This window comes from Poecilia latipinna, unplaced genomic scaffold (assembly GCF_001443285.1).
Source record: "Poecilia latipinna isolate Pla-1442-1.1 unplaced genomic scaffold, P_latipinna-1.0 Scaffold1297, whole genome shotgun sequence".
In the NCBI taxonomy this organism is placed as follows: domain Eukaryota; kingdom Metazoa; phylum Chordata; class Actinopteri; order Cyprinodontiformes; family Poeciliidae; genus Poecilia; species Poecilia latipinna.
Window position 1 is genome coordinate 50,564 of NW_015113913.1, and position 10,567 is coordinate 61,130.

A 10,567-nucleotide genomic window follows, 5' to 3' on the forward strand; every position below is an offset into this window, starting at 1 on the left:
CCTGGCCAGGAAAACCAAAACTCAGTTTCATTTTGCTCAGAAATGCTGCTTCCTGCAGACAAAGTGATTCATGCATTAGCAGCAAGCAGCTAAAGCCTGCTATGAAGCTTACAGATCTGGTGAGTCAGCACTATTTTGAAACCAGCACTTTGTGTTTGTGCGATGGCAATCTTTGTGCAGTCAAAGATGGAAGATGGCATTTTGATTCAGGCAGCAGAAGCTCACAACAGCAATATATCCACCGCACCACACATTTATTTTCCATCTGTTTATCTAAAGGGAGATGAAGCTTGAAGGCAGGGGGATTACAGCCAAACAACCGGCCGGTGTTTCTGTTGAGGGGGGAGGGCAAACAAACAAACAAACAAAAAAAAACAACAAAAAAAACAGCCAATATCAGCTACCCAGAAAGCTCTGATCAGTAATGGGAGGTGTGCGAACAATGACGTAGTTGCTTGCATTCAGGGTGGAGAAACAGCTGATTAGCTTGTTTAAAGCCTCTTTAGCCGTGTTGAGGAAAATCTTCAGCCTAAAGTCTTTGTAGAGGGAAAGTAGGAAACAACCAGAGAAGTAGGCAGGAGTTAGGACTTCCTGACAGCTCATTTAACACTCTGCCTGCTTCCACCTACTTACTCCAGAGCCCCTCTCTTTCTGACGTTAGCTCATTCTTCTATGGGGGGAAAAAAAAAAAGCAGGACATCGTGCTAGCTTTCCCTTTATAGATGCTCCGTTCAGAGACTTCAGCATCGCTGAACCAGAACCCTTCAAAGGGAAAAAAACAGGAGGCCTTTTCTTCAATCTGCTCTCACACATCCGTTCCTAACACACGCTCCAGTCCAGACGTGTGTGTGTTAATAAATGACACAAGCAGAACTGATTGGATTCACACCCGCCTGGCCGCCAGCTGCAGACATGTCGGAGACACACAGAGACACGGCGCTGTCTGGACGGTTGACAAACAGAGTCTCCTCACGCCGATAACGCCGGTGGCTGGGAGATTTCAGTGCACACACTGGATGAGCCTCTGGAGTTCAAAAGCTCAAACCATTTTTAGACCATATAGAATGAGGCCAACCTTATGAAGCCAAGAAAACCTCCGAAGGTTCAACTAGCTACAAAAAAAAAAAAAAAAAAAAAAATCTTCTCAGTACATTTTCTTAAAAGATAAGTTTAAAATACTCTCTCTTGTGGATCCAAAATTACAGTACTGTAATGGAGTATTAGGGCCATACTGAAAAAATAAAATAAAATTACGAGAATTAAGTCATAATATTATGAGAATAAACTCGTAGAAGGTTTCCCCCAGAAAACTTGCTAAGCTCGGTGGTTGGGCGCTAGAGCAGTCATTCATCCAGCGCCCCATCATGTTTTTGAATTAAAAGATGCTTAAAGTTGACAGGAAATTTTAAAATATCTGATCAACTATAAAGTCTTAAAAATGGAAACACTTTAAAAAGACAAAGTTTAGCCTGGAGGGGCACAAGTAAAGCCTGGTGGCCCACCAGGCTTATAGTACACTGTGGGAAACCCTGTCATACAAGAAGAAAGTCATAGTAGTACAAAAATAAAGTCATAATAGTACAGGAATAAAGTCAAAATAATCCAAGAAGTCATAATAATATAAGAATAAAGTCATAATACTTTGGGAACAAAGTCAATACTACAAGAAAAAAAAAATCATAATTTACGAAAATAAAGTTGTAATACTATGACTTTATTGTAATTTTATTTTTTATTTTCTTAGTACACATATGGTGTGAGATAGAACACACTTCATTGCACATTCTCAGAGGCTGACACACCAATTTATGCCATCCTTTCATAATAAATGTACTGGTGAGGAAACAGCGCCTTGCGGTCGCATCTTCTGAAGCCAGTTGCTTAAGTGAGTTGAGTTCAAGATGTAACACATAAAAAAAACACAAACACACACCTTTCCTTCTGTGTTCCTTTAGCTAGGAAGTGTGTGTGTAAAACTTCCTGATGGAGAAATTTCTCATGACAACACCTTTCACATCATTACAGCATCATCTGTGCAAAGTTGATTTAACATGATTACTTAAATTATTAAGGTCAAAAGAATAGCAGATGTAGGTGGTGGACCTCCATACAGTTTACAACAAATGGAACCGAGTTATTTTATTATTTCACACACATACAATTTCATAATTCCAGTCATCCTGAAAGCTTTCCAAGTTGGTTGAATATAAAAGCAACAACTCTCACTGATATTTTGCACCTAAATTCCTTCAATTTGTTGCTTAGCTAACACTATACAAAACAGGGACAAGAGACACTTATTTAAGGACAGCAATGTGAACACTTTGGACAAGAAAGACAGATTTGAGACGAGTGAATTTATGTTTGTTATGTTATGAATGTTTTCAGCACTAAACAGAGGAGGTGACTTCAGATTAGGCTCGTCACAAAGAAATTTTGCTGGACGATAAATTGCCCCAGAACTTATTGCAATAAATTATAATATTGTTGTTTTGAGACCATTTTCAAGTAATATAATAGTAATAATGGCAACAACACATTCTCAAACATTTAAACATTGGATTTGGAAGACAACTGAAATATCCAAAATAAATAAAGAAAAAACTACAGAAACAACAATCAAAATAAATTATGAAATCTCTGTAAACAAAATTATCTTTCAAAAAAGGGCTAGTTGAGACCAAAGCACCAGACTGACGACTTTTATCACTCAGTTTTTGGTTAAAAAAAAAAAAAAGAAAGAAAAACGATAAATCGAGCAAATGAAAATGATTGAGTTTCTTTTAGTTTATCATGCGAGTAATTGATTTATTGTTTATTGTGACAGGCCTACTTCAGATTTCATCTTTCTAACAACAACTCTGCAGGCCTGACTCTTCTCTAGAGGAGGTCTATAGCAGTTCCAACTTACATGGCCACCATAGAGACATATTTGAATTGTCAGGCAACAACAACCCAAACACTGAGCTAAATGGAGGGTAGGACCAGTAACGGCCTCATCAGCGACATTAATGTCCAAACAATGTTCAGGACTGAGAGTGTATTTTGGAGGAGAGGTGAATTGTCTTCAAGAAACAAAATTAGCAGCCTGGTAAGAACCAGTCCATTGTCCTGCTCAATAGCCGAGAGGTCTGGACTCTCAGCTATTGAGAAACGATTTCTTCCTGGAGGTGTGGGCTATGTTTAGGTTTTAAATTTTACCCAGTCGCTAACGTTTGTCCTTGACGTACGTAATGGGCCAGTTCAACATTATGAATCTTACTGGAAATTCCCTGACCATCCTCCCCTTCAAAGAGAGAAGTGCTGATGTGACCAAGATGACTGTTAATGTTAATTCAAGAACATTCAAGAGCATTCCCTTCCTCTGCTGCCATTGCCAAAACTACTGGCAGACTACAACGTCATCATCTGTAACTTCTCCTTGTGTTCGCTGATTGGTCCAGTGAGGAGAATCCAAGTAAAAGAGAAAAAGCTCAGACTGTGCTGGAAACAAGATTTTTTTTGAGTGGAAGGCAACAGCCAAGTTATAAAAGAAGTCCAGTTGTCTTCTACTTGGTACCACTCCTGTTAACACTTTGTATGAGCCATTTTGCCAGAAGAAACTATTTGATCTTCCTCAACATTTAACAGGGGATGGAGCATGCAGTAGGAGGGATCTTTGGCACAATCATCTTAGATCATCCACAGTGCTGCACTGTTTTGGCCTTTCAACGGCCACCAGATTTTTATTTAAAATGTTCTGGTGGTTCAACATGCCATACATTCCAACAAAGTTCCCATGACCTTTGGAAGAGAAACCGGCCCATAGCATCACAGATCCTACATCATACTTAACTGGAGGCATAATCATTATCAAAATAGTACCACAAAATATCATGTTAAAATTCCATATCGCCTCCTTTACTATGAAATATAAAACCAAAACAGAAACTGAAGAATTATGTCATGCATTTTTATTCAGCCTTCCTGGATCGATACTAGCACCAAGATCAATATTACTAGTGCCACCTTTTGTAGCAGTTAAAACTACAAGTATTCTGTGTTTTGTCTCCAACAGCTCTCCAAGGCAGGAGACCGAACTGAAAAATTTTAGGTATTCTAGCAAAAGAGCAGATGCTCAATCTGGTTGGATGGAGAGCATTTTTAAAATCACTCATTCTCCCTTTAGATATGGACTTTAACTAGGCCATCTGACATTCTGAATATGTGTTTATGTAAAACAATCCACTGCAGCTCTGGCTGTTGTCCTGTGAGAAAATGAAGCACTGCTCAAGTCCTGAAACTTTCACAGCCTCTGAAGGGTTTTCTTCCAGTACTGTTCTCTATTTAGCTCCATCATAATTCTCATCAACCCCAACCAGCTTCCCCACGCATTTCTGCCACACACAGCATTTTGACTGAAAGCCAAAAGTTTTGACACAGTCTTTTCACTACTCTGTGTTGGTCTATGATTCCAATGAAATACCGCATATTGCGCTTGTAGCAAGACAAGATGTGAAAAAGTTCAACCACCTCCAATATTTGAAGGTGGTTGAACCGTAGTAGAATTATTGACTCCAATAATTTTTTTTTTGGTCTTATCCACCAAAAGAAAACTCTTTAAACTGAAAAAACCTGGGAATGTTTTACTTGTACTTTTCTTCTATGGATTCCAAATTCAGAAATTGTTTTGTGGTATTTTGATTTAATTTATTAAAAGGGAGAAAAGTTTTGCAGATAAATAAGCATGTATCTGCAACACAGAAGAGACTGACCGACATCCAGTCTCTTATGTAACCAATTTACAATAGGAAAAACATAAATTACCTCTCTATAAATACTGACACTCTACGGTAGAGGTGTCCAACTTCAGTTCTGTGGAGCCAGGGTCCTGAAAATGTCAAATTCTCCCAGTTCCACACATCTGAATCAAATAATTGCTTCATTACTCAGCCTTTGCAGAACTTTATCACATACTGAGGAGGTAGTTCAGTCAATAATTCAGCTCTGGTAGAGAAGGAACTAATCTAAGATGTCCCTCGAGGACCAGGGTTGGATAATCCTAGTCCAGATTATAACTAATTTAGCCAGCCTTGCATTAATTAAACAAATAATTACCTAAATCTCTCTGGTACCAACAGCCTGTCTATTCCATGTGGAGAGGTTAAGACATGTTCAGTGTTCTGTAATTAATCTGCCTGACAAACACTCTTCAGATTATATACAATCCACAGTTTGTACAATTATTATTATTATTACAATTATTTAATAAAAATGCATGACCCCGCTGTAATGTACGATCAATAGAAAAGACTTGAGCACTGAGCCATGACTAATGGGGTTCATTTAGCTGCTAAAGACCTCAGAAATAGACCATATAAAACATAAAAAAAAAACAGACGTGCCCTGTTGAAAAGGCTGAATTAAAACCTGGAGATTTAGAATTTGGCGTCCCTGCCCAGCTTAAGTGTAATCTTGTGGAAAACAATTTAGTTGCCTTAGAAAATGAGACGCTGTTGGTTGTCTGAGGGTGTGGGCATATAGAGCTCTGGATGGAGTGCAGAGCTCAGGAAAAGACACGGATGAATCAGAGAGAGAGAGAAAGAGAGAGTTGCAAAAGGTGTGACGATGCTCATCATTCAGTACTTTGCGCTTCATCCACTAACATGTACATCAGAAGGCGGGTCAGCGTTCAAAAACATACGAACTTGGTCAGTCTGGAACAATACCAAGGACAAAGGTTGCAGCCATACAAGTTATCTCACCGCCGCTGACAACCTGGGTGTGTCTCCACACCGGAATATCGGAATCAGAAAAAAAAGAAGAAACAAACAACTTGTATCATCCACAGCAGCGTCACACCCCACGCCGTTTTCAGCCTCCCTTCACTCTACAAACCATGACTTGTGATGGTGCTCCGGGTTGTTATTTAACCGATATACTAGAGGCGGATATCACCGCATCTCCAGTCCTTTATAAACTTCAACCAAGCAAGCAACGCTGCGCTTCAGACTGCTCGGTGTTTCCATTAAAGTGACGCCCTAATTCCCACACACTCACTCTCTAACAAACTGGGAAGCGCATATTTCACCGCTGAAGTCCGTCTCCTACTCTGGCTCCCATCCCTTAACCCCCACAGAGACGCCCCGCGGCCACGGCAGCTAGCTAAATGTCCATGAACTTGTCGTCTGACCAGCAGGTGCAGCGAGTTCACTTGACAAACAACCGAGCACGAACTTCTTCTGGCGTGAATAAAAGCATTTCTTACCGCTCTGCTCCCCGAGGAAGACGAGTTTGAATTTTCTTAGAGGGTTCCCAAAGTCATTACCCACGGACATTTTGAGGAGGACGAAGGGGGCCGACTACGGACGCCGGAGGACAGAATGACAGGACTTCGGTGCTCGGTTGGTGAAGATGCTCGACGGAATGGGGCGGCGATTTTCCAGCTTCGAGTCTTCGTGATGGGCACGAGCCGCTGATGCTGCACCGCCCGCTCCGTGACGCTAGGGGGGAGTGTTTAGGCGGGCCCACGCGCATGCGCATTTTCAAACGACTGACAGCCATGAAAATAAAATGACGTCATGTGTAATGGAGAGGAGAGAGATGGCGATTTAATATAGATAAAACGAACTTTTATGGATGTAACTGGAGGGAAACTATCAAAATACTAGGACACAAAAACAGAAACCAATTTGAGAATCGGAAAGTAAATAACGGTTGGCACACCAAGATACATTTCAAGAGCTCTCAAAGTTTACACACCCATGTTAAAATGTTGGGTTCTACTGAATCTAATTAAACTTAAATAGAGTTAAGTTGTTTAAGATTGGCTCATTTGATTTGCTTGGTAAAAGCATAACCTGCAGGGATGTTTCCAATAATAAAAGTATTTGCCCTCTCACAAATGTATAATCTTTTAATCCAATGATTCACAACATCAAATAAATTTCCATACCAGACAAAGGCAACCGTACAATATAAAAATGCATTTTTTTTTACGTATGATTTTGATTCATTATAGGGAGAAAATCTATCCAACTTTTGAACCATCAGTATGTTCTGATGTTTGCTAAGAGCCTGGGGAAATGAAGTGTCACATTGAAGGCTAAAATACAATTATTTTTTGTATTCATTCATCTTTCTTTATAGGGAAAAGGGGAAAAAAAAGAACATTACACAAACAATTTTTCACTAACAAGATCTTCACTATACAGTTCAGAACTATTTGAATTGAAGGGTCTCATCAGAGGCCCCTTTATTGGGTATTTTTGTCACAATATTTGCTGACTCTTTTTCTGAATCTGTAAAAAAAAAAACGTCAAGGTAAACTTGTGTTTATTAAGCAGGTGATGTCTGAAAAGAAAATTTGCATGGGATAAATATTTCTTATTTTGAACAGTTATCTTTATGTCTCTGATAAACTTCCCTGTTGAAGAAACTCATTCTTACAGGATGATGCAGCCGCCACCCTGTCGAAGCAACAGATGCTGCTAGCTGATCTTAAGAGATGAATAGTTTCACAAAATCTCAAAGCAGCTTTTAAACGGACAAACGGCAAAACACAGAACATGTTCAATGACCAGATCTGTACACAGCATGATTTAGGTGCATAATTTATTTTATTTAAAAATATAAAAGGTAGGTGTAGGTGCTTAATATCTGAAAATTCATCAAAAAGTTACATACGATTATACATGAAACCATTCTTGGTGTTGTTAATGATGTCTCAGGGTATGAGACAAATATGTAGAAAATAACTTAAATATTAAGCTATATAGTTCATTAGTTATAGAGTATGTTGCCAATGCAAACAGAAACCCAAGTCCATTCCAGCCTAACACGAACACGTAATGTTCAAAGATATTTAACAGTTTTTAATCGTAATTTCATCCTTTATTATAGATGCAGCCTTCCAAGGAACAGTCTTCCTCAAAATGTTCCAACCTCACAGCGTCGCTATGAGACGAGTCTCAGCCAGATCACACTCAGATTTCGGGCTTCTTCTCCAGATCGTACTCCTGGGTCCGTTTTGCCTTCCAACCCAGGATGATCAGCAGGAAGATGCCTACGATCTTATAACCCACCTGTAAACCCAAGTATCTGCAGGGGTAAGGTAAATGATCATTAGTGAACACGATGAATACGTTCAAAGTGCAGGCATACATTTATTCAGTCGTAAATGTTCCCACCGGCTCCTGAAGAGGGTGTTGTCATAGTACTCGCAGCTGAACTTCCTTCCGCACACGTTTTTCCACCAGATACAAGACATGTCGATGGCCGTCCCAAAGAGCGCTGGAGCCGGAAGCCAGGCTAACAGTGACGGAGGCAGCGTGAGTTTTGGAGGACAGCACTCAAACGGTTTGTATTCCTGTATGCTTAAGATCAGCTAATGCACTGGTATTTAATCTGAACCCAACTGGTCTGGCCTGCAAGAACTGATGCTGCAAAATCCAACACTGACAATCAAGAAAGGACTTAAATAAAAACTTTTGAGTGAGCAGTTGTGCAAAAAAAAAAAAAAAAAAAGCAACAGTACATCTTACTGAAAAATATTAAAAGGAAACCCAAACTGTGCAATATCTAAATTTATCCAAATATGTATTGAAACCAGATATTTAGATACACTGAATAAAAAGACACAAACACATTTTTCCCCCAAAAGCAAAAAAAAAAAAAAAAACATACTTAAGTATAAAACTGTATTTGATGCCCAAAATGTTATTTCCAAAATGAAACCATTTTAAAAGGCAGTTTAAGCCTGAGTTCAAGGATAGTAACAAAATAAGTCTAAAAGAAAACATCCTCACCAGATTTTCTGGCATTTAGCAAACAGAAATAATTCTGGTAATTTGAAGTAATCTAAAACAATAAACGTTTGATATGATTTAACTTCAGAAAGTGAGAAAAAACATGTCTTTCTTCAGTGTATGAATATCAGGTTTTACCACTATGCAGTACCTTTTCTAATTAATTGGTTATTTATATTTTAAATCAGATTCTCCTAATTTAGTCAGCAGCAGAAATCTGTCCTCCTCTAGCCTACATAATGACAAAATCTTATGTTGATATTAATATTAATTATTTATTTAAATATAAAAAAATAATCCTTTTCTATCTAGTATGTAATTAGGAAAAGTAGAACTTACCTAATACTCTCATAAGTAAGAACTGAAGTCCTATAGCAAATGATTTCTCGTCAAAGGAAACGCATCTGAAATGAAGAAAAAAACATGACTTTTAGTCAGTGTGATCCACTTAACTCAATATTTGTGCCTAAATTAAGGACAGACTTTTTCAAGAATACATCTGTGCTACTGCAGATTTTAACTCATAGATACCAACAAATTTGTCTGTGTATGTGCCCACATCGACATATTTCTTTACCTGAGCACCATCATGTACAGTGGATTGTGAGTGAGGCAGGCAATCAGCGAAGCTAGAGAGATGAGCAGTATGACTGGGAGGAGATAATGAGAGCAGCTGTTGGGACAATGACCTGGTTTGACTTGGCCATCAGCCCCAGATACACACTTGCAGTTAGTAAATACCTGTATTCAAAGAGAAAGTGACATTATTGTTACTAGCATTAGCTATACAGCTTTGTGTCCAAATGAATTTTATTATTAATCAAAGGCAATTTTAAATATGTGAGTCTGTAACCTTGATTTAAATTAACTCAGTGTTTCAGCTGTTTTACAGTTTTGTGGAAGTTTGTTCCAGATTTGTGGTACATAGAAGCTGAATGCTGCTTTTCCATGTTCGGTTCTGTTTCTGGGGATGCAGAGCAGAACCAGAACCAGAAGACCTGAGAGGTCTGGAAGGTTGATACAACAACAGCAGATCTTTATTGTATCTTAGAGATAAGTCATTTAGCGATTTATAAACTAACAGCAGTATTTTAAAGTCTATTCTCTAAGCTGCAGGGAGCCAGAGTAAAGACTTTAGAACTGGGTGATGTGCTCTATCGTCCTGGTTTTAGTCAGAACACCACCAGCAGCGTTCTGGATGAAGGATGGATTATCTTCAGGCAGACTTGTGAGGACACTGTTGCAGCAATTAATCCAACTAAAAACAAATGCATAAATGAGTTTCTCTAGATCTTTTTGGAACATTAGTCCTTTGACCCTAAAATATTCTTCAACTGATAGAAGGCTAACTTTGTAATTGTCTTTATGTGTCGCTGAAGGCTCTGTGCCTGGAATTATGATGATTTTTTTTTCTGCGTATTTAATAAGACTATCAAGAGGCATCAGCAGCAGTTCATGCAAATTAAACACTGAAACCTATTTAGATATTTGTGTGTGTGACTTGATGCTTGATTTCCACCTTCACAGAAAGCAAAGATTAATTAACCTGACTTTTGTACATTGATCCTCTAAGCTAGCTGCGAGTCGTAACGTCTGCCTTTGACCTTTAATATTGAGTACGGTAGTTGGTTTGCAAGACGTCTGGTTTGAATTAACACATAAGCCACTCAATCCACCAGCTGGAAGATTTTTCACAAGCTCTTAAGTTTCCACACTTTGTCTGTAACACCAATTCCTCTGCAATCTATGATTTAAAAGGCTTTTGATTAGCTAATAAAAGC

At 38.7% G+C, this 10,567-nt stretch overlaps 2 protein-coding genes across 3 annotated transcripts in view; both read right to left on the bottom strand.

The window, feature by feature from the left end:
• Window positions 1-6,488, bottom strand: part of rab6ba (RAB6B, member RAS oncogene family a) — a 54,981-nt gene extending 48,493 nt beyond the window's left edge. Inside the window, exon 1 of one of the 2 annotated variants that reach the window (XM_015055129.1) lies at window positions 6,248-6,488. In XM_015055129.1, the coding sequence (XP_014910615.1) occupies window positions 6,248-6,317 (70 nt within the window). In that variant the 5' untranslated portion in view covers window positions 6,318-6,488. The remainder of the gene's footprint in view (window positions 1-6,247) is intronic. The other variant, XM_015055130.1, reaches the window with a different exon arrangement.
• Window positions 6,489-7,572: 1,084 nt separating this feature from the next.
• Window positions 7,573-9,699, bottom strand: LOC106961409 (solute carrier organic anion transporter family member 2A1). Its single transcript, XM_015055131.1, has 4 exons — window positions 9,364-9,699; window positions 9,126-9,190; window positions 8,169-8,289; window positions 7,573-8,079 (listed from the first exon to the last, which is right to left on the bottom strand). Exons 1-4 carry the CDS (start codon window positions 9,375-9,377, stop codon window positions 7,965-7,967), a joined length of 315 nt encoding a protein of 104 aa, XP_014910617.1. The 5' UTR covers window positions 9,378-9,699; the 3' UTR covers window positions 7,573-7,964.
• Between the last annotated feature and the right edge of the window lie 868 nt (window positions 9,700-10,567).

Bases quoted from the DNA above. Each gene is read 5' to 3' on its own strand.
- LOC106961409 (XM_015055131.1), bottom strand. The intron at 8,290-9,125 runs GTAAGTTCTACT...CGTCACTGTTAG, and splicing joins CTTACTTATGAGAGTATTAG to CCTGGCTTCCGGCTCCAGCG. The intron at 8,080-8,168 runs GTGGGAACATTT...TTACCCCTGCAG, and splicing joins AACACCCTCTTCAGGAGCCG to ATACTTGGGTTTACAGGTGG.